General features: G+C 35.5%; 1 protein-coding gene and 1 long non-coding RNA gene across 3 annotated transcripts in view; one reads left to right on the forward strand and one right to left on the reverse strand.

The window, feature by feature from the left end:
- LOC110371075 (homeobox protein aristaless) overlaps positions 1 to 25,410 on the forward strand; it is a 72,905-nt gene that overhangs the window by 38,503 nt on the left and 8,992 nt on the right. The window contains exons 1-3 of one of the 2 annotated variants that reach the window (XM_049852180.2): positions 19,365 to 19,458; positions 22,938 to 23,214; positions 24,339 to 24,384. In XM_049852180.2, the coding sequence (XP_049708137.1) occupies positions 19,443 to 19,458; positions 22,938 to 23,214; positions 24,339 to 24,384 (339 nt within the window). In that variant the 5' untranslated portion in view covers positions 19,365 to 19,442. Of the gene's footprint in view, positions 1 to 19,364; positions 19,459 to 22,937; positions 23,215 to 24,338; positions 24,385 to 25,410 lie in introns of those variants that run through there. The other variant, XM_021327164.3, reaches the window with a different exon arrangement.
- Positions 8,847 to 14,462, reverse strand: LOC135117004 (uncharacterized). The gene is made up of 2 exons (XR_010276572.1): positions 14,289 to 14,462; positions 8,847 to 9,022 (listed from the first exon to the last, which is right to left on the reverse strand). It is a non-coding gene; the product is annotated as an uncharacterized LOC135117004 (long non-coding RNA).

Genomic DNA, 25,410 nt, shown 5'->3' on the forward strand with positions numbered 1-25,410 from the left:
TTCGGTCGATGCCCATTATTCTTATGCTTTTAATAACCGGTGCGTACTTATCTGCTAAGATTATTTTTTAAATAAGTTTTAAATAATAGAAGGTTTTCTTTGTGCAATGGCAATGTAAGTATGCCTACCTAAATAGACTGTTTTGTGAAATTTTGATGTATCGTACGTAGCTTATTTCAAAAAACTACACCTTCAGTATTATACATACCTACATATACATGCACTTATAGTTAATTTTATTTATTATTAAAGTTTTTGGCAATACCTACTCTATTATTCAGTTCTCTATTATTTCATTTACAGCATAGGTACATATCCCTTGATATCCTCCAAGATATCAAGGGTGGTTCATATATGTTAGGTGTTCATAAAAACATCAGAGAAAACCCCGCTACTTAACTACGTCCTATTTGTCCCTACAACAGTACATATTGGTTAACACAACCAACTAGTTCCCTGGCACCGCTAGCCTTCGTCAAGATATTTTATTTATAACCTAATCATTTAATTAACATGCATAATTAAACGTGTTTAATCAAAGTTCTATGAATCTATGATTAATCGGACCGATATCAACTGATTGTACCGTCGGCAGTGTAGGGTTAATTATTATAAGAAATTGTTATAAGCTTAGGTAACATTCAATTTCCTTTCGACGAGGAATAATATATGTTGTGATGCTTTTGTACTCTTTTTTTGTAAAACAACTGTTTAGTTATGATTTATATATAATGTTAGGTATAATCCATTTGGTTGTTAACAAAATTTAATAAATGTGTCACAAAAGTATTTATTTTAAAATGAAATACGATTCTTTCGTCCACACCAAATTAAAATCAGACCAATTAAAAACCATTTATCACTATTATTTTTTTCCTTTTACTTAAACAAAATGATTTTAATGACTACTGAAAATAAAACCGTTATTTATTTCTATTTACATACCAAAATTAATAATCAAATTTAAAAATAACACACAAACATAAATTCAATAGCAGGGAAAATAGTTTTCCTGTTCTTACTCATTACAATTGGTAGTACTAATTAACAAATACCATTATTTAATAAAAATAATTACCATCAAAAGCTATAATTCCTATTGTTCCAATTTTCGTCAGTAATACCTAATGGTTATATATTAATTAAAAGTTCAAGCTAAAAAAAATACGTTTTTTCTGTCTTCAATTTTAAACTAAAAAAATCTTCTGTCCAAATAAAAATATTCCTACAGTAAAAAAAGCAATTAAGTCAGTAACTTAATCAGGTTAACCGCCAATTACTTTGTAAACCGTCCTAAGATTAAGTGAAAGTCCTATTCCTAGTCTTTACACTTAGGTACGTAACCTAACGTTACTTAATTTATGCAATTTAGGATTATTAATATGAAATACGGATATTTGCAAATCGGTCTGGTGGCGAGGCAAAAGCGATTAACGTCGCTACGGCCGATTAGACCGGCTGTGGCAGTCACAGGGTTAGGAGTATGGGGATTTTTGTGAGGTTTAATAAATGGTGTAAATCACTGCATTGTTTTAAATTGAAATATTTTTTTATTTTTTCTTGTACACTTTTTTTGCCCAAAAATCACATATCTGCCAATAGGTAGGTATATTTTTTAAGACCTGCGTTGAGTTGCATTGCACCAGACCATTTTCAGTTATTAAATGCCGATTGGATCGCCGAGCAACACTCACGACAGGTTATAGTTTGGTTGTCGTTATAGTTAAATGATCTTAGAACTTTGATTGCGATATCCTATATTCTGACAGTTTAATGACATTCATTGCTGAATTAAATGTAGAAATTAACCATACGTTCGCAGCAATGTTGACGAAACTCTTTTGGAGAGGTTCTAAGTATTGTTTTACTTAATTACATCAGCTACCCGGTGTTGCCGGAGAAGCCGAAAATCGATCTCAGTGGCGTGCACTTGGAGAGGCCTATGTCCAGCAGTGGACTGCGATAGGCTGATGATGATGATGACCCGGTGTTGTTTAATCAACTCGCCTGCAGCTGTTATTTAAACTAATATAACATATAAATAAAAATGGACGTCCGTCATCACTCGACGACCCTAATTGACGTTCCATAACTATAATTGCCCTCTACATTTTAAATGGAATAATTACTAGTCTTCACTACATATTTATCCAATATTAGAATAGTCTACATTTATCCGTCATGGTCACTTCATGTCAATCAAATAAATTAATAAATAAATCACATTCACTAAACGACCACGCAAATGCAAGTTGTGAATAGACATTCAAACCGTGAATGCTGGGCCACCTAGAAAGTCCCGAGTCGCCAATCCTCCGCCTCGCCTTATCGGTCCTATCGGCCTCTCCTGCAAGATTTATGCGCGTCATAAAGTTGACGCATATCGGCCGATAATACGCCCGTCACCGCTTGAATCGCCCCGGGAGCGTGACTAACACATCGCCTCACGCACAACAATATTGAAACAGTTGTACAACATCCATACACTAAGCATGTTCGAAGAAAACGTGATTGTTAAAAAGCCAGTGATTAACTTATTTTCCCCGTCAATTCAATTTGCTACAAAGGCTATGTAGATTAAACCGGTCGACCCCTCTTAGCGATCGGTTAACGCTCGCAGGCAATAGTAAGTATCAATGTGAAGTCAGCGTGCGCATCTAATGTCCTTACACAAAGCTGCACTTACGTAGCGGGCAAACGATGCCATAATTACGGGTGTGCAGTGCGCAGGCGCGAAGGGCGATATTTGTTTGCAATTAGTGCCCGCACGGGAAGGCGATGTCCGGACGTCGTCGGTAATTTATAGTTGCGCGAAAGTACCAAGTCGAAAGCGAGGCCGGGAGCGCCCGCAGCTGCCTCTGAGCCGACTGACATTTCCGCGCGCATTCTAGGGTTAAATTGCACCGGCGTACACACAGTTCGTCAAAATTGATGAATTGATGATGATTGAAATAATTGTGATCGATGTACCGCATTGTTCGAATTATATCTTAATTTTTTTCCCCGTTTCGACTTGTGAAGATAGTCTATACTTTAGACAGTTTAAATTTTTTCTGCCTTTTTTACTTACAAAGTACAATTTGAAGTGCCTTCAGCAATAATTTATATTAATACAATAATCTCCCTATTAATATTGTAGGCACTTCAGAAGTGGCTTTTAAAACGTCGTTTTATGTTAGGGTAATTCCCCTTTTCTTTTATTTATTTAAATATGATATAAATCACTTAGACATATGTATGTTGTACATATTCTATGAATCACGCAATATAGACTTGTCTTCAGCTATGTCGAGGATTAATATAATTAATATCCTTTTTCTTACAAATACTTTAGGGACATTTACGACCAACTAAGTACTTACTTTTTTTCATTTTTTATTTCATAGAAGCATGTAAATTAGCATTAGATTGTGTAAAAAAATAGTTTAGATAAAATTGTGTCTTTTGTAATTGTTTTTATATTTAGTTACACCTGTTCACTTAATATTAATGCACCTCTGTGATGGAACGAAAAAAATAAAGCACTTCAAATATCTTTTCATGAAACTCGGCACAATTTTATGATCTAAATGTGAGAAAAAAAACTAAATTAATTTATTACTTAACACTTCAAATGCTATTGAACAAACTAATCTTTGACAAGACGTAATTTTTTATTATTATTTTGAATACGCTATTATTAAGTACTTTATCACATAAAATAATTAGCCAGCCAGTAATAACAATTAACCTTATCTAGAAACAGGTACCTTAACACGTTTTTCTCGAAGATGAGACCAGAAGTTTAAGTGCCAATATTTCTTGTGGCGTTAAACAATTACCTAACAGTTTGTGGACATCCGTGAGACTGTACATTAATAGCTTGAAATTGCAAATGTGTTCGTAACTTTACCACGGAGTAAGAAAAGAGCGGAGATGCCATAACGCAGGTAGGACAAGCGCCTTCTTCTAGGTCAAAGTACGGTGGGCCTGACCAAAACGATCAGTTATGAGTGAACTAACGAAATGTTCGGGTTCTTTAAGACATCTGTCAACGATTTTTAGTATTACACAAAATGGCCCGGTCGAGAGAAGGCGTACGAGGGCGAAAACAGTGACGTTCCTCGGCCCCCGTTCGTCCGCATTTTGGTGAGCTACTTCTGAGGCGATTTTCCGTTATGGCACCTCCGCTAGTCATTGCGTTCTCCGTGGTTAAACTTGGTACCTTTGTCTGGCCGCGTGTGGAACAAATAATAATACTCGTAATTGTCCATTAGCACGAACACTAGACGTGTGATCGAATTACAGTGAAATTATTTTCATTTTTAACCGCACCGTACCACTATCGTAATAATAAACGATTTAATTATATAAAATTATATGATTAATAACATCTATGTGAGCGGATTAATAGTGACGGAATTATAAACGGCATTAAAGGGTTAATTGGCTATTCATACGAGATTATCTGAGACATTACATTTTTCATTGTATTTATGTCAGTGACATCTATTAGCAGTGTTATCACATGCTAGATCATGCTAGTTATTAATTATTTTAGGAGTAATGCGGAATCAGACGTTCCAGATCAAGCAAATAAGATGATAGATATGATATATGAACACATGGATGAAACAGAAATAGGACTAGGAAAATTAAATTACTTATTCGGAGGTTGTATATCATTTTAAAACTTAAACGATCAATCGAGAGTTACAATACGAATGGAATTTCCATGACGAATGTCTTGTACATTTTCTTTAGTTTCCTGTTTAGATTTCTATAAAATAAAAATCATGACGCAACGATGTCTATGATTATTTGAAACACGAGTGTTCAGAACTATCGATCAATGTTTTTTCCAACGTAGTGAAGATAAAATCAACCCCGCGCGCGCCGCACACCGCAATTAGAACTCATTGAATTATTTTTTAATTTAGTGCGACAACGCACGCACTCGGGAATTTAATTTCCTTCCAAGTGAGTGGTATCAATTTTTTTTCAAATTACTTTATGTGTTCATCTACGCCTGTTGCGTTTTCTATTGTTAAAACGTACCTATATTTTTTTCAACCAAATTTTTGAAACACGTCGTGCCAAAAAAATCTGTTTAATTAGCCTCGATAAATAACAGTTCGTGACCGTTTTATTGTATTTTAATCGATATAATTGCAATTTACCGGAACGCATTCTCCAGTTAAAATAATTGGCTAACAATTTTAATTCGTTCGATCGGTAAAAGTTAACCTTTGGAAGGTTAAAAATAATATTTAAAAATTTTGAAATCGGTCGTTGGTTGCCTAATGTGGTTTTGTATGTACCGATATGTATAATACATAGTATTAAATAAAATTAATTAAGATTTGGTTATCATTTAATTAATTACAGAACATGTACATTTTCTTATATGAAAGTCGGCACATAAAAGTATATACCTTGAATCGGTAGCTCGTTTGTACTCGGTAATTATTGTTCGATATGATCTTATCAACCAAAATATCGTGATTGAAGTCTATTTAGATTTTAAAAGAGATAATTATTGTGTAGTTGCATAAGGCAACACCAGATAACGTGTTTATTCTATGCGGAATGACTAGAAATACATATATATAATACATACATATTTAGCTATAATACATGCGTAAACCATGTATTTAAAGTATACTTTACAAGGCACTTTTTATATAATACTTTTAAGTATCAGATCTAGTCTAGCGTGAAATTAAATTGTGTACAACCGTCTTTCTTTATGTTATGAAATCCGATATTTTATTGTTCCTGTATTAATACAGTAGAAATTCAAATGAGAAACATAATATGCGTAATCGCAGAGAAAGTTACCTTTTTTTTGCCATTAATTTTACAATTATTTTTTTTATACAAAAATCATAAAACTTACTAACTTTTTTGTAACTTTTCAATCAAGAAAAAAAAATTGTTTGCCACAGATATAATATCATTTGTTATCTACAATGGTGATGGCGCCACCGTTGCTTGGTATCTTTGTTATATTAAAAATAAGATAAAAAAAAATAATAATTAGTGCCGAAAGGTGTACTCGTAATGGGAAGTTCCCGCCTTCTAGACTGGCCCATTATTATAACTACCGAGTTTTAACACTTGTATAAGGTTTTCTTGCTTATCTGTAATTAACATACTGGCCACTACCTTATTAAGATCGCGAACAGGTTGTTGCGAAAAAAATATATCTTTTAAGAAAAATATCAATATGGCTTACAGATTACTGGCTATAAATAACCTGCTGTCTTGGCTCTATTATAACCAAATACGGAAAACGCTCTCTAATTAATATTTTTGGATTAAATTTTATGAATAAAAAAATTGTAAAGTGTCAATGACTACGATAAAACATTAATTTTAATTATAGCACCCTATATTAAGATGATATAATTTTCTCCACTTCTTTATATCATACTGGCCGTTTTCCCGCGGTTTCACCAGCGTCCCGTGGCAACAACTACCCGTACCTGGATACAATATAGCCTATGTTATTCGACATTTTTTTCCTTTTAAAATAATACAGATAAATAAATTATTATTCACTTGTCAAGTTAATTCGAATTGACCCCGTAAGCAAGGGTTAACTTGGCCGCCATTTTGAAGTATGCGTACGCGCACATATCGCTTCCTCAATCTATAATTGCATCGAGAAAGTCCCACTTTTCCCGCGTTTTTGCACACCCTACTACCACGTAATTCGATACAAATTACTGATGTTGATATTATTATATTTATTACACAATGCATTGAGAATTTTAGTACTAAGTTATTAAAATAATTACTATTATTAAGTTAGCTTATAAAAATTAATAAGTTTTATGATATTTCAAATTTTGTTGCAGAAACAAAGCTTCATCGTCTCTTTTAATGGTGTTTATTAATTAAAAGAACCATTAAAGTCTACTATTGTTTAAGTATCTAACCAATAAAATAATTTTATTGTATTTTATTCTGTTTTGTTAATCAGTTCTAGTAATTATGATTTCGTTTTTCATTGAGTCATACTTAGCATAGTTTGAGCTTATTCTAGATCCTATGTGATATAATATTACGAAATACCTTTAATTTACCTATATATAATAATATAATATATAATAAAAATAGCACAAAAACCGATTTCCTAATTCGAATACTCAAAACAAAACACAGTCACATTTAATCACCTCAAAAATCGTGTTCTTCAAAAATAGCTAACTAATTCACCAAATTAGTTTTTGGCAAAAAACTGCAAGTCGACACCCCAACCCATACTTATCCTGATTGATATATAAGTAAATGAAACATTATTTCCTAACACATTTCAATTACAAGATTGTTACAAAAACGTTATTATTTAACCCTTAGCAAAAACATAGACTGAAAAAAAAACCGCACATAATATTCTTGCATAAAGAACAAAAAGATCACGTTATTTGATTAAACCTAATTACATTTCTGGTCGTCATTAACCTGCACGTATCATTCCCTTTGTTTTATTACTAACAGATACCAAATTAACTGCACACCTATATAACAAAAACACATTGAAATCTCAACCCTGTTGTTATAGACATAAAGAGTGTAGATTACTTCGTGGTCAGCAAAATTATTTTGTCAAATTAGATGTCTTATGCCGAGATAAGACCGCATATTATTAAGGCATAATTTACGATGGAAATGATGACGATTAGTTAATTATTCACCAATGTTACAAGATACTCGTTTAGTTGGCTCAAATTGTTTTGTTTCAAACCATTTGTGGCGTAGTTATATTTTTTTGGTATCATAATCATATGCGTTGCGTTTTATGAATCATAATTTTGTGGTCTTAGTCGAAAGAGGTCGCTTATACTGCAAGAGTTAATCTATCTTTAGCATACAATATTTGTCTAGGATTTTGGCTGTAATAATGACATGATAACACTCTTATTTTTGACTTTCTTGACTTAATCCAAGGTTCAAAATAGTTCAACGAAGGTTCTAGAATCATTCATAACAAGACATTAACTACGTAAGCTCGTTTGTCAACACGTGCCCAACTAAAACATTTACAACAGCAGTTTACCCTATGCGCACAACTTTATATAATTAAATTATAACAAAATAAAGGAAAAATTAACACACAAACGTACAATCACTAGGAATAACTATAATTATGTAAAAACCCAAAGGAAAATGGTGTTCCCGAGCCGGTGTCACGACCCGCTCGCTCGCAATTAAATAATTATAAATAATCATTGCCCACGCGCATCTGAGACCCCAACGATTTGCTCTCGTAAACTCGATATAAAATCGCTTCGATATAATTATATCGATAAAAAGTTTTAGCTGTGTTTTGCTGTGAATTAGTCGACAGATGACCTTGGGAAGGTCGGAAGTTGACCTGCATTTTAATTTGAAAGGGATTTTAGTTCAGCAGAGCACTGATTGTGGCTATGAATACATTCCATTGGGTATGTAGCATAAAATAAATCTTGAATTTACATTATTTAAAAAATACTGTTATGTAGGCTATTATTTTAACCCTTCCGCTGCTCAAGGTCATGTCGAGTTTTAACCCAAGGTCGAACTCATCCACGTGCACACCACAAAGTTACAAACCGACAACATAGTAGAAAGAACTAATGACTCAGCAGTACAATTCTGTTATTAATTACTGTAATAAAATACAGAGAACAAACAAGATCGCTTGATAGTACTCGATTGAGTCGAATACTAGGAATATAATCAAACATTAATTGTGGCGCTATTAGCCTCAAATTGCCCCACATTATGTCAGGTGCATTATCAGCTTAATTGCATATATCTAAAATTGTAATCCTAATGGAGATAAATATCTATTTGAGGAATGAGGACAGGCTTTGACATTTGTGTTTTTTTTTTTTTTTCTTTTTTTATGGCAATCTGCCGTATTTGACGGCAATTTCTGCCAGACTCGCGTAGCTAGTGACGACACATGGGAAAATATGAAACAGAAAAAGAAAAATATATAGAAATTAATGTAAGAAAATAATTCCAACTTTTCTGGTGGAGGATATCGAGCCTGCAACAAAATACATACACTATAATTAATGAATTTGCTAAAATTAACTTAGTACACAAGTAATTATATACACATTACATATTACCATTATGAAAGATATAAACACTGTTACAATTTAACATTATTAGAAGAAATAAATCTAACAAAAGCATTTACCATTAGAGGGTTAGGAAAGAATGAAAGAAGATGACGAACATTTACCGGGTATTGAATTTTTAGTTTAGCAATGACACGATCAAAGAGAAAGCATCATTCAGGGGCAATTAAGAAAGATATGGTCAAGCGTGCCTTCATCTAGACCACATTCACAGAGTGAGGAGTCCCGAACTCTTATTTTGTTTAAGAAAACTGGGGAGCAACAGTGACCAATACGTATTCTACAGATAACGGAAATAACGGTCTTGGATACTTTTTTATGTTTATAAAACCAAGGCTTCGCAGGAATGGATGGTTGAATAGAGGCAAACAGACCACCTTTCATCTTACTGGACTCGGACCAGTCAGTTTGCCAGGACTGGAATAGGTCTGATTTAGCTTTATGAGCCAGGTCATAGATCTGCACCGAGTAGTGTTTTTTATCAGCCATGCTGCTACTAATCGCACCTTTGGCTGATACATCCGCAATTTCATTACCTCTAATACCAACATGACTAGGAATCCATACCAATACAATCTCCACGCCCTTTGTAGAGCACAAAAGCAATACTGATTTAATTTCAACAATAATTGGGCTACGGAGATGGTCCTTAAACGAATTTTTAACAATCGCATCCAGGGCACTTTTGGAATCAGTGAAAACCACTGCTTTTTTAATAGCAGGGTGAGAGGAGATAAATAAACATGCCTCGAGGATCCCAATGCACTCTCCCGTGAACACCGATGACTCAGGAGGACATTGAAATTGGAGAAATATCTGAGAGTTAGAGTTGTATACGGCAACACCAGTCTTTCCATCAGTGGTTAATTTTGAAGCATCCGTATAGAATTTATAATAATCAGGCCACTTGTCATTTATAGTGCAGAGAAAATGGGCATTTGCGTTTGCAGTATCTTTCCTAATGTCAATATAGGAGACATTTGGCACAAAGTTACACGTGTCAAAGGAGCAGGAATACAAGGGAAGTTTATCTTGCTGAGAGATTAAGGAATTATCCTTAATTTCAAGGATTTTTCGAAAGGAATTAACTAAAAGAGGAGGGGCTTTATGTCTCCAGTAATCACTCTGCCTGCATAGGCCTTCAAGAGTTGACAGCCTAGGCAGAAGCAGGTGCTCACTGAGGAAATAAGTCTTGTAAAGAAACTTGTCGGCTAAATACTGTCTACGGATGAGAAGAGGGGTCGCCACTCTCCACTTGCAAGGTGTTTTTAGGGGTGGACCTCATGCACCCTAAAACGATTCTAAGAGATTTAGCCTGAATGGCCTCCAGCTTAGCAATAGCAACTTTATTACAGGGTTCAAATAAGAAGGAGCCGTAATCAAGCAAGCTTCTTATTGTAGCATTATATACCAATTTTAGGGTGAAGGGTGAGCACCCACCAGACTCCTGCTAGCGCACGAAGCATATTAAGTTTCTTCTCGCACTTAAGGCTAATGTAGTTGAGATGAAACACCCTGACAATTTAGAGTCCAATATAACCCCAAGAAATTTCACATTATTAACAACTTCAATGGGAGATTCTTCAATTTTAAGGTTGACATGAGGAACAGTACGCTTACGTGAAAAGACAACCGCAGAGCTTTTTGGAGCAGACAGTACAAGGCCATGGTCAATTAACCACTGATTTAAGGAATTGAGTGATATTTGCATGGACTCACTAGCTCTTTCAACAGATGAAGTAGGGATGTACAAACACAGATCATCCGCATATTGAAGAATCTGACAATCCAAGTTGAGGGAATCATGAAGATCCGAGGTGTAAATATTATAAAGTAGCGGACTAAGAACGGACCCTGAGGAAGCCCACGCCAGACCGTTCTACAATCGGAATCTTCTCCAGGGATACGAATCTTGACCCTACGACCAGAGAGCAGGTTACATGTACAATGCAGCATCCGTTCAGAAACACCCAGCTTCCGTAGTTTTTCCCTGAGAACCGAAAGAAGGACATTATCGTATGCCGCTGTTATGTCTAGGAAGACCGCTAAAACCGATTCATCTCTACTGAATGCTATCCGGGTATCAGTTGTCAGGATGCTAACACTGTCCATGGTACCTGCCCCCTTTCGGAAGCCAAACTGCGACTTAGATAAAACACCTCGGCTCTCCACAAACCACTCCAATCGGTTTTTAATAAGATGCTCCATAATTTTGCCTATGACTGGAGAAAGGGCAATAGGGCGAAAGTGATCTGGACTATCCGGGGATTTCCCAGGTTTCAATATGGGGATGATCAACTGTGTTTTCCAGCTATCAGGGATATATGACAGAGTGAAGCAAGTATTCATGATGTCCAACAAGTATTGGCGTCCACAGGCACCCAACTTCTTATAAAAAGAATATGGATGGCCGTCGATACCAGGTGCAGTGTCCTTGACATGCTGGAGCACAGCATTGAGTTCATTAATGGAAAAGGGGGCTTCCAACGGGTCTACCGACATGACCTCACTACTGGGAGCAGAAGGGCATTCTGTTACAAAAGGGACAGACGAAGGGGCTAACTTGTAAAGAAAAGAATCTGCTAGGTCAATGGGGATAGTTGAAGAATTTTGAACAGAACAACCACGTTTAAATCTTCTAAAGTTTTGCCAAATCATGGAAGAAGTGGAGGGGAAAGCGAAGAACAGAATTTTTCCAACCTTCATATTTCTTTTTCTTAAGTAGGCGTCTGGATCTCGCAACAATCCGGTTATATTCCACCAGGTTTTCAATAGCCATGTTGAGAGCATAGCTCTGTTCAGCTTCATTGCGGAGTTTGATGATGCTGGTGCATTCGCGGTCCCACCAGGGCGGGGATGATATTTTTCCAGAAGCCGAATTCTTAAGAGGTATGCTCTCATCAGCGGCTGATGAAATGGCATCAGAAAGTTGCGAAATACAGACGTCAAGGTTGTCAAAAGACACCTGGGGCAAGGTATGGATTGCGTCCTCAAGGATCTGAGAGTACAGGTCCCACCTAGCATCAGACAGCCTGTACTTTAAAAAGGGGGCTTTCCTTTTGCGGAAGGCACCTAGTGGTGAGAGTAGTACATATAGGATAGTGGTCACTACCATGTGTTAGGTTAAGCCTTTTCCATACCATATCAGCGGCCAAACGGGCTGAACACAGTGTTAGATCTAAACAACTTAGCGATTGTCCAGGTCTAGGAAGGCGCGTGAAAGATCCATCATTGATAACACATAACCCCAAGTCATCCAGCAGATTCACTAATTCATTACCCGCACTATCACAATGGTCAGATCCCCACAGAGAGTGGTGGCAGTTGAAATCACCTAGAAAAATTACAGGATAAAATAAAGAGCAAATAGAACGTATATACTGGAAACAAGAGGAATCAGGAGAGGGTATATAGACAGAAATAACATTAACACCGACAATATTAACACCTACGGCATTAATCTCATCTCCATGTGGGGGAAGGGATAAGGGGGAAAATGGGAGAACATTATTAACCAGTATAGCCGCTCCGCCATAACCGTCAAGACGGTCATCCCGAAGCACACTATACCCAGCTATATTAAACACGAGATGTGGCTTTAGCCATGTTTCAGAAATTGCAAACAATGCCGGTTTGTACTGATTAATTAAATGAGCAATTTCATTTTTTTTTGGGATCAGACTTCTGGTATTCCACTGTAGAAGATGGAATGTGCTGAGATTTAATGGAGCTTATTAAATTTGTGGCAACGTGGTCAGGTAGAGGAAAGTTAACGAGTAGAGAGGATAGTAAACGTATAATAGATTGTATGGTCTGTACATGATCTTTTTCAGAAGGAGGAGAATCCAGAAGAGCACAACCATTAGGCGAAGGGGAGAACGAGAAGCTATTAATAATGTCCTGGTGAGCCCTTCGGTCATAGCCAGGCTGCAGCGAGGGGTGAGGTTTAGGGCGGGTCAAAATAGTTTTTTTGTAGGATGATGAAGTGGAGGGTTGGGAGTGAGAAATGTAATTAGGGGGAGGGGGACGTGGGGAGCGAGGTTCCTGTGTGAGAATCTGATGAATAGTCTGAGTGATAGGGGTTGAAGCCGTAACATCTGCAAAGGAACGGAAGGAAGGGGCATGAATTCTGGCAGCTTCAGAGTAGGAAATGTTGTCTTTGGCCATGGACGCTTTGATATTTTTCTGACGGATAAACTCTGGGCAGTGTCTGCTATTAGCGGGATGAGAGCCAGAGCAATATAAACATTTGGGATCCTCAACAGAGCAACCGTCCCCAAGGTGATCCCCACCACAACGGAAGCATCGTGGCTTAGACCTGCAATTGGGTCTAGTGTGCCCGTATTTGCAGCATGCATAACATTGAACAGTGGGGTAGTTATATGTCTCCACAGGGAGCGAATTATAAAAACAAAAGACGCGATCTGGGAGGACCTGACCATCAAATGTGACGACCACGCTTGATGTAGGGACCCACTCCGACTTACCTTCATTGACAACCCTCCTATTTAAGCGTCTCACCTTCAACATTTTAGCATGGGGGGACTTAAGATTATCGATGACCTCTAATTCTGACCAATCAGTTGGTACACCCTTCACTACCCCCATCCTTGTGATGTTGAAGGTGGGAATAGTAGAAACAAAACCTTTGAGCTTAATAGCTGGGCTTTCAATAAAGATATTAGCATCCTCATGGCTTTCAAACTCCACCGAGATCTTATTTCTGCCAATTCTCTTGATCCCGCCTAATTTAATATTCTTAATGTTTAATTTTTGCATTAATTGACCAAATCTTATGGGGTGAAGGGTGGATCCAGAAGTGGAGTCTGAATCCGTGAAGGAAACATATACCAGATATGGCTCCCTATCTAAGTTGGTATACTTGGAACGTGACACCAATGATGGAGGGGTGACTCGGTCGCGTTTTGTAGCATTAACATTATTAACATCAGTAACATCCTCGTCCTGACTAGGATGCTTTCTCTTATGAGTTGAAGTTTCCGCTTCCATTGCCTCAAATTTAGACAATGGGACGGTCATTACTGTTTCAATTGCAGAAGTACATGAGGGGTCGGGAGGGCGTCCCGGCGGCCCCTGTTTGTCCGCCATGTTTATTTATTGGCATACGCCGACGTCGCACAAAATTAATTAAAATACAAGACTACTTACAGATGAAATGATGAAATGATGAATAATGAAACACAAATCTACATATAAAACACACTCAAAACTAAGCAGGCACCACAGAAAACACCAAAAAAGCACAAATATAGCTCAAAATTTGCGTTGAGAAGAAAACCACATGTGAACACCACCAACTCAAAATTCGAATCTCGACATTTGTGTTTGCATTTCGTATTAATGATTTCATTTGACTTTGACAGTTCTTATGACGCGAGTGGTGGATAAACTCGAAATTTAAAAAACTTTATTTTCCTTTTATTTAGAACAAGACCAATTGAATCGATTGTAATACTCGAGATAGACAGATCATTACTTTAAAACCATGTTACGGTATATTGGATTTGCTGCAGAAAGTAAGATAAGGTAAATGACGTGACATTTTCAGTGATTATCGGAATTACAATTTAATACAGAATTTGTTATCCTCAATCAATCAGCTGATGGAGTGCAGCCAATAGCGATGACGTGAGGTTTCTTTGAAATGCCTAACAAAAAACGTTTGATACTCGGTATTTCCCAACTACTAAAGCTAGAACAATCAACTAAGTACTTTCGCGTACAAAGACTTAAGTATGAACTATTCATATCTTCATCTTCCGAGCCTTTTTTCTAAATATGTTGGGGTCGACTTGAAGTCTAACCGGATGTAGCTGGGTACCAGTGTTTTACAAGGCATGACTGCCCCATCTGACCTCCTCAACCCAGTCACTCGGGCAACCCTCGGGACTTATTGTCAGACTTACCGGCTTCTGACTACCCGTAACGATTGCCAAAGATGTTCACTGACAGCCGTTGTTAGAGCAGCATTGTTAGAATGATCATCTACTTTCGCCTATAAAGACTTAAGTTACTGTTACTGTTACAGCCGTTTTTTTATCGTCCCACTGCTGGGCACAGGCCTCCTCTCACATGGAGAAGGATTGAGCGTTAAACTTTTCTAAGTTCTAAGTATGTACTTTCTAAGTATACTTAGACACCAATGGCTGATAAAAAGGTGAAGGAAAACATCTTGAGGAAACCTGGACTATAAAGACTTAAGTATAGGTAGGAAATTATTGATAGTGCACAATTCAGTATTTCATTCTCATACTTGCTGACTTCGACGAATAGTGTATTCAGAGAGAGTATGATCAGAAGAATCTTGTCGTACCACCATTGGCACTCTGAGTTCACAAGAATGGTAGTGTCAATTAAGAGAACATAGGATTGCTGACATGAAAATGAGTGTCTGGTCTGGTCAATGCCACTGTGATATACATACCCAATTTTTATGTTGCACACGTGGTTATGCCTACATGACATCTTCATATTTACATGATCAAAGGTTTTCTTAGTCTTAGTTCTCTTCATATTTAACCCCCATTTTAATATGCATTAATATAAGGCGCAGTATGCGGAGTTTATTTTGTTTCGCGGAAAATAATGTTCAACAGAATTTCCTATCGATAACCAGAATAACTAATGAGGAACTTTGATATAATTATAATTATCTTATTCAATAACAACGATTAAATCATATCCGCCGATTCCTAGCAATTTAACATCTTACTCATAAGGGCTTATCTTTCTATTGACATCGACAAAATCCAGGAAATAATGTGTTCACTTCGCATTAAATGGTAACACGTCATTTACATTTTCCAATAAAATATGTCTATATGTTATTCACATACATATAAACTAGCCGTTTCCCTGCGGTTTCACTCGCATTCAGAGGGAAATACTGCCCGATCCGGAATAAAATATACCCTATGTTACTCGGAAAGAGTGTAGCTTTTCAACAGTGAAAGAACTGTCAGGGATACTACTTCTTACTACTTACTGACAAATCGCTCATCATCCTCCGAGCCTTTTTCCCAACTATGTTGGGGTCGGCTTCCAGTCTAACCGGATGTAGCTGAGTACCAGTGCTTTACAAGAAGCGATTGCCCTGCCTGACCTCCTCAACCCAGTTACCCGCGCAACCCAATACCCCTTGCTTAGACTGGTGTCAGACTTACTGGCCTCTGACTACAAGTAACGACTGCCAAGGATGTTCAATGACAGCCGGGACCTACAGTTTAATTTAATTTAAACCTACTTGCACAACATTGTGTAAAAAGTACCTATGGGGTTAAACCGCAGATCACACCATTACTTCATTCATTCATTAAAACAATTTAGTTAGATAAAAAATTCCAAAAAGGAAGGAAACAAAAGACATTTAAAGTGATTCATAGGTTTTTTGGGAAATCTGTTTAATTAATCATGGATGGTTAAAAATGTTTGTGACAGTTCTAAGAAAAATTATGTGCAATATATCAAGCTGTATTCATTTCTATATTTATTGACTGAAACTTGGGAAACTTTTACCAAAGTGGTTCCCAAGATACCTAAATCGATCAAAAATCAGGACCGATATTGAAACTTCCAATGTTGTTACTTTGACGTTTTTGATTCATATGTTGATACTTGGTACCATTTCTTGAACTTTCACTAACCTAACTCAAAAAAAAAACAGAAAAAATATTTTCTTCTTTATAAAGTACACGCAATTTACATCATAGACGGCCATTCAAGCCCTTGCATCACAGAATGCAATACTTGATTATTATTATTACATATCATAGTAAGAAACATATAGAAAACGGAAACATGGCACTAACGAATGTTTTCACCACGTATACCGTATTATATCTTATAACAACTTTCTATAATGTCATACCCTAATGATAATATTGCAAATGCACAAGTTCTTCCCATTATTAGATAGCTTCATTAAAATCTATTTAGCAGTTTTTGCTTTACTTATGTTTTGATGAACTTACTAATCTCACTTTCTCTGTGTTATATAAATTAAATGAAAACTCATTTATATGTTGAATAGAATATTACTTACATATTTTTTGTGGCACATGGGAAATTACTACGATTCTTGCATAGTTTTTCCGTGCAATGTAATCCGACATAAAACGTATTTACAATCTTTTGTATTAGAGATACGATGTCATAAATTCAATATTGATATGACAGTAGCATGCGAAGGGTTAATAGTGAATTTGTTCGTCGTGTATAAAGCCGTGTTCACGACTAACAAGATATATTAACTAAAAAGATATATTAGGTATTGTTTGACAAAAAATGCTAAGGAACATTTTTCTAGAGCTTCTGCATATTTTGAACAGGAAATTCAGTTCGCAGTCGATAAAAATCTGACAACAGCCACCGTAATTAGTATTATCAAAAGATTTTTCTTTTTTAATTGAATTTCCTAATCGACCCGATTTCTTTGATCATAATCAAAATGGCAAACGAAATAAAAAAATGTAAATTCAATAAAAATAAATGTCAAGTTTCGTTATCGAGGTTCGATCTCTCTATCAGAAGTCGATTGTGTGGTTTACGAGCCAGCATTGGTTCGTAAGTCGGCAAATCGATATATCGAAATATGTTATCAACGATTACAGTTGGTATTGTCATCTAATCGTCAACATCTTATCTTAGCGGTACTTTTGTTGTTAGATCAGATTTTATTTGTAAACTTAATTAGATCGAATACTGCATTACCCAGATACGAATTCTATCATATAATTGATAATCTAGATCGATATCGTTTCGGTACCTAATTGTTTAATCTTTATCGTGATATTGTGGAACTTGGTTTGTTAGATAAATGAAAGAGCCGCCTGTTCGATAAAAACTACATCTGTGGACCTTATGTTTTTATTTTAAACAAAAACTATTGTTAATGGATTATCTGTGGGTAATCTAAATTGAACAAGCGTACATACTATGTTCGTGTATTAAATGGGCTATGTAACGTTGTGTTCGCAAATCTATGATCTGTTTATTCGTTCATTGTAATGGGATTTTAATTGATTAGAATATAATTCGGGGCTATCGTATTTTATAAGTAGCTTCATCATCATCTATCTAGAAATAAAAATAAAATACCGTTCGTTGGTGAGCGCATCGCTTATCGAGGAACGGACTTAATTACCTATACCTATATTATTTTTTATTCAAAATTCTTAGAAATCTTAATGAAATGCCTAGAAAGCAAAAAGCAATAAAATCTAGGCAGAGTAAAAGCGCTTTTTTTATTCATCTGAACTTGTCAATAGTTCTGATTTCGTTCTTTAATTGATTCATATTAATCTGAATTCTAAGGTCGTGAACTCTAACCTAAATGCACTTTTATACATTCTCTTCAAATTTTAACTATTTTATAGACAGAAAAATGTGTATCATTTTCACATTACAGAAATATTTATTTTTGCAAAACATTCTTATCAATTTTTATAAAACATCAACTTCGTTTATATTTTATCATTGAAAATATTAAGTAGGTACTGCTTACTCATAGCATAATTTGAGTCACTCAACGAGCTTCTGACGTCTGAAAACCTATTTTATATTCATGTCTGTCTGCGGTCTAAGTCTAGTCTAGGAAATTATAATCAAGATTCACTACTTATATAAATCTCTAGACCAAAAAAACTACAAGATAAGTAAGCTCTATATAACTCTGTTCAGACTATTACGCAGAAGCGCCCGAATCAACTGCTAAAACAAGCAGTTAAACTTTTTTTCTGTTTTGTATAAAACTCGATAGAGAATCTTTGCTATCAACCTATATATCCTCCAAGCCCTTTTCCCAACTATTTTAGGGTCGGCTTCCAGTCTAACCGTATGTAGCTGAGTACCAGCGCTTTACAAGAAGCGACTGCCCTATCTGACCCCCCCAACCCATTTACCCGGGCAACCCAATACCCCTTGGTTAGACTGGTGTCAGACTTACTGGCTTCTGAATACCCGTAACGACTGCCAAGGATGTTCAATGACAGCCGTTGCTATCAACCGAGCAAAGTTTAAATCGATTATGACAATTACACCCAAAAAACACTCCGATAACACTTTACCCCACCCGAGAATCTCCTTAATCCTAACCTTTACTAAGGCTTGACTTAACTGAGCCACAGAGTACTTATAAATAATGAATAGTTACGTTCCTACATACGTAATCCAATTCGCTATGATAAAATCACAAAGGCACTGCACTATCAGGCTTATCGCGGCACTCCATAGAGTTACGCTCATTCATGAACCAACCTCCTTGTATGTGTAACGTGAGGAAAGGAAAGAAAGAATGAAAGTAAAATGGGTGTTTGTGAAAGTGAGTGATTAATCAGTGGTCGTTTTTAATTTAAGCGGTGTTTTGTTTGTGGGGGGTAAAAAAGTTTGGTTACAAAAACAGTTGGGTTTAATGTTTTGAGTTCTAGTGGTGAGCTTGGTATTTATATCCTTAGTCTAGGTAGGTAAAATTTTATAAACAGCTTATTTTCTTTTACTAACACAATAACTTATGTACCTTTAAAAATAATTGAAACAGCAAAACAACACAAGTACAGCCTAAGCCGTAGGGGGTGTCCATAATCTACCACCCCTAAACATTTTCCAAACTATGTATATTTCCCTATTTTCAACTACGATTTGATGTCCTCCAAGGATATAAAATACGTAAAGTTTTATATCTTGTCCTAAGTACCCATAAAACCACAATGTAACCAAGTAAAAATAAGTTAAACACACACTCAATTTTCCCCAACTTATTTTATACCACCGAGTTTTCCAACCAACTTAGTTGAAAACCTGACTCTTGCGTCATTACTCTTAATAATTCCGCATCCCGCAGCCAGTTTTTCAACCATTAATTTATTAAATTAAAACATAAATGTTATACTTATTTTAATTAAAATAAACACTTCCTAGAAGCCGGCGGCCGCGAGTTTATTTGTGCAATTTGTAAATATAATCGCACGCGATCTTTTTAACTCTGATTTAGTTGTTTTTATGTAAGTTTTTAACAGTTTTCCGTCATTTAGAATGTTGAACGTTTGTTGTTAAACGTTATTTTTAGTTTGGTGCCTAAACTGCAGCTTGAAATCGTGGAAAGTTTTACAATAGTTATAAATAGAATATTTAATTGGGTTCTATTTTAAACAGCATTAAAAGAAGTGTTCCAGTTTATCCAAAAAATAATTACATTATTTTAACCGTACCTGCATTATAAATCTTGTTACATTCATATCACCTTACCTTACTAGCATTTTCCCAATAATAGCGTTGACAAATCCGATACATAATTTTATTATATACTTAACAAAAAGATACTGACATTTCTTGAGCTGCTCTCTTTCTTTCTTTTTTATCTATACTCAACAAAATCACTTACAACAAGCCTATCTCAACTACCCATTACCGACAACTCAAAGCAAAATCATTAACTCTAAACACGAGTTATTACAAACGCGTTGTTCTCCCCATAATAACTGTTCCATTATGGACATAACACCATAATCAGAAGCAATTATTTTAATGCCATTAACTGAATTAAATGACACAGTTGATTACTAGAAAACTGAGGTCGGAATCAATGGTAATCGGTTGAAATCACGGCTGGCTGTTTTTTCTTTTTAATTTGTTGGTTTGTTTGCTTGTTTGTTTGTTTTGAGTTTTGGTGTATTGTGAAGTGATCGAAGTGGTTTTTTCAAGCAATGGTATAGACATATATCTACTACAACAATATGTAATGAGCTAGAGAGTAATCCACATACAGCATCCAAATTTTTGCTCGAATCGTTTCCACACTAATGTTATTGCAGCACCTACGCTAGTTTCTAGTGATTATTCAGCTCTCCAAAAAAAGTCCACTATCCTTTACTGTGAGTCCTCAGAAAGGATTCCTCAGCAGCAGAAATAATGAAACGCGATTGTTAAAAATAAACTGACAAAACCTTTATGCCAAGTAAATATAATAGATAGGTACATCAATATAAAGTATAATTCTATGTACACTATAAAACTAAATGACAACAATTTCGAAGAACAACACAGTATTAGAAATCAATTTACAAAAAATAACCTCCAGCAGGCATTCACAAAGATTAACACGTCAATTTCGCTGCAAACCTAATTCATAATTCATTGCTGGGTATGTACCGAACGTGACACGCGGCTGTTAGCTCGACCGACCAGTGATTAGCGAAAAAATTGATTCCTACGTTAGCTTCATTTACACGATCAGAGTTTATTTTGTAGACTTTTAGTTTGTAGTTTAGTTTGTATTCTGTTTTGTAGTTTTTAGGGGGACTGTCTGAATAGACTGTTTAAGGGTAGATTTAATACCTACCTACAAAAAATCCGCTGGCAAGTCTTAACTAGGTTGCATCAATCGACAGGAAAACTTAATTAGAACCAGTCTAATTTATGACTCCTTCAAATGTCATTGAAAGCTAGGATATATTATTCACAGATTAAAGCATTTAATCATAAATGCTGGACTATCAAACGCCTTCATATAAATTAAAATCGCGCCACAGATATCAATCTAGAACCGATTGACGGTTATTCTAGATACTGTCACAAAATACAGCCGTTATGACTAACTACACACATTACTCATTTTCTGACAGTCAGGCCCATTTATATGTAACACGAGTGCAAAATGTCCCTAACGTATAATAAACTGCAACATTACATCTCTATTTAAAAAAAAAAGTTGACAGCTAAACGTCAAACGTCGGCTGTCATTTTTTTCACTTGACAGCTTAAGTACCTAACCCTTGTAGATCCACTAGCAATTATCCATGATAATTTAATTGCTTTCCTATAAAGTTATTAAAAATATGAAACAAAGTACACAACTGTCAAAGTGACATTAGACCGCATTCATCATAGTTGCAATTTACGAGATTTTCTAATGGAGTCATTATGAAAATTTATTGAATTAATAAATTCGATTACGGGACAATTAACCAATCCATTGATGCTATTATTATTTCATGTTTAATGCTTTGCCGTAATTTATTGGATAAATGGCCTTAATTAAATTCTTTTAGTTAAATTGGTGATAATTTATTGAATATTTATGATGACTTTTAACGTTATCTTACATTGTATTTAAAAATGGAAATCTGCGCTTCGGAATGGACAAATTACCTACCACAACTTTTTATGAAAAAACACAGAATTTTTAAATGAATTCCAAAGCGACTATTAATGGTCTTATAGGAAGATAATGAATTATTATTTTTGACCGGTGGTCTAAATTCTTATTAAAAAATTCATTTAGGATAACTTCTTCTTTTATTCCAATAACCCGGCAAAGCATCTGACGTGCTATAAAGAGCTATCTCATACCCAAAATATCATATAAACTGATTGACCTAATTTGACAAATATTTCAATATTTATGTTAAAAACATTTTTCGTAATTGGGTTTTTTCATTCATGTATGTTGCTACCTATAAATACACTTTAAATAGGATTATCAGATTAAAGATTAAAAAGGAAATAAATCCTAAATTATTTACTTATCTTTGAAAATGCCATACATAATACGTCAATACAATTAAGTTTTTATGATAAACCTACATTTTATAGGTTTCATAATCTTCTAAGATCCCTTACCACGAACAAAACATTGTTTAAATGTACTATCCCAACTACTGCTACTACTAGGTAATAAATTAAGCTAATATAAGAATGTTTTTGTTAACCAAAAAAAAAAGAAAAACACGCCCCAAAAATGACCCAATTACCCAGTGACCAACATTTCTTCACCATTCCTAACTCAACTTTTTCTCTTTCCAGATTACTTCACGCAAAGCCAAGAGTACCAAAAGTACGCAACTGCAATGGGGGTCTCCGAAGCCCCCAAAGACGACTCCCCCCGGACAACCCCAGAACTGTCCCGGGCTGACCAGTCCCCGTCCGAGCGCCCCCCTCCAGGGTCGGCAGACAGCGATGATGCTGACGAGTTCGCGCCGAAAAGGAAGCAGAGACGGTATAGGACGACGTTCACCAGCTTCCAACTTGAGGAGTTGGAGAAGGCGTTCTCGAGGACCCATTATCCTGATGTTTTTACGAGGTTTGTTGGCTTTTGATATGGTCAATTTTATTATAGTTAAAATAATACTTACATACGTTTTGGGCGTTTTGAGAAAGTATCATGTTGTTGGAAATTAAATTGGAACTTTGGGTAATAACAAGTAATCTAGATATGTTGGTACATAAATGATAGCCTGGGTTTAATTATGGTCTAGTTATGACCATGTTATCTTGAAAACGTGCCTGAAAATTTAAGAACATTAGCTCTTGTTGTAGTTATCGGCACGAATCTTGAGCTCTGACCTTCACCTGCGCAGTAGAGCTCAAGATTCATGCCGATAACTATATAAACAACCCGCGATAGGAAATACATACCTACATTCTTACCTACAAACAATTATCGCCAAAATATAAATAAGCATTAATCCGATTCAATACTCAATGAATCGTTTAGGTGTGGTGAAAACCTTTCTTCTTATCAAAGTATTTAATCACTATTAATCCGATCCTTCCTTATTTTATAATAGGATAATATCGATAACTGACAGCGTAACAGACATTTTTCTCTATAAAATTAATTGCAAGAAGATTATCTTAATCCTCCGTAATAAACATTATTTATAACAATTTTCATTATATTTATGAACGTTTACACAATTTATTGTAGCTGTCATAAATAGCCGGATTATGTAATTAAGTGAGGATAATTATTTTGTTTATTGTTTTGCACCTCTTTTTAATTTTTAAATATCCATCATTCTCCGAGCCTTTTTCCCAACTATGTTGGGGTCGGCCTCCAGTCTAACCGGATGTAGCTGAGTACCAGTGCTTTATAAGGAGGGACTGCCATATCTGACCCCCTCAACCCAGTTACCCGGGCAGCCCAATACTCCTGGTTAGACTAGTGTCAGATTTCAGGATTTTTAATTATCCACGCTTGCTCAAAGAATATGCAGGAAATTCACAATTGTTAATTAAGTTAGGTTTTCTTCCGTATATATACACGTGTAGGTAGCTTTCTTACAAAAGACATTATAACGTCATGAAAGGCTCAATGAATCTCAATCGAACAGCAAACCCAAAGACAATGATGATTGAATGAACAGAGTACTTATGAGAACATACTACGCAACCCGTTGTAATAAACTTTTCTTTTTGTTTCAGAGAGGAGCTCGCTATGAAAATTGGCCTGACAGAAGCGCGAATACAGGTAACAATACTTACATAGTTTTTATTAACATCGATTAAAGTCATTAGCTAAAGCTACTAATAGTGCAGTTACCATGCAATGGCTCAAAGGCGCCGTCGTAACTCCGACAATTTCCAAATACCAACAAAGCCATAAACATAAAAATATGCGTGTTAGTCCCATAAAATTAAGTAAAGCGTTTGAGTTAATTATTTAACACACAATAACATTCAGCTGGTATCATTAGTACGTGGTAATGAGGGCTAAGAACACGTTGATAATGATGCACATTCCATTTGTTCGTTATCTGTGGTGTAAGGGGAGGGTCAGACTGACGTGTAAAACCTCGGGGGAGTGAGAGTTTTTAAGTATGTATTGTGAATTAGGGCTAGATTTATGCATAATTTAGGGGGGACTTAAACTGAAAAAATCTCGTATTTTTAGGCGTTTTTTTTACATGAAATGTTGCATAAAAATCGTTCGAGAAGGTAGTCTTGTTATTTCTACTCTTCTTAACGATAAATGTGCTTAAAAAGACATAAAAATAAATAATTTAATTCTCATAAATCTCATTAAATTAGATACAAACAAACAAATAACATAAATAAATCTATCGATATGCAAAGCCTCACAAATTGGATTTAGCAAATAAGTTACGTAAATCACCATTAATTTTAAAAGCAGGCCAGATTTTCTGTTATCAGAATCCTAGACAAATATATTGAATCCTAGTCTGTGGTACCACTTACTAGTGCACCTGCTGCCTTAGGCAAGTAATAGTGAATAAATTAGATCAATCAGACTTGAGTAGATAATCAGGAACATAAATATGGACTTGTTTGTATGAACAATAATGGCTTTTAAAATGGGGGAATTTTGTAATGGAAATAGTTTGTTCTTACCTGCCGTAATGATGAAAGAAAATAAGACCAGATATAATGACGACAGAAAATTAAAAGAGCCTAAATTGTACTGTCAAAAATGCAAAATTTAAAACCACTGAACTGAATAAAATGAAGTTTATAGAGCCTGAAAAAGAATACAGGC

This window comes from Helicoverpa armigera, chromosome 6 (assembly GCF_030705265.1).
Source record: "Helicoverpa armigera isolate CAAS_96S chromosome 6, ASM3070526v1, whole genome shotgun sequence".
Taxonomy (NCBI): Eukaryota; Metazoa; Arthropoda; class Insecta; order Lepidoptera; family Noctuidae; genus Helicoverpa; species Helicoverpa armigera.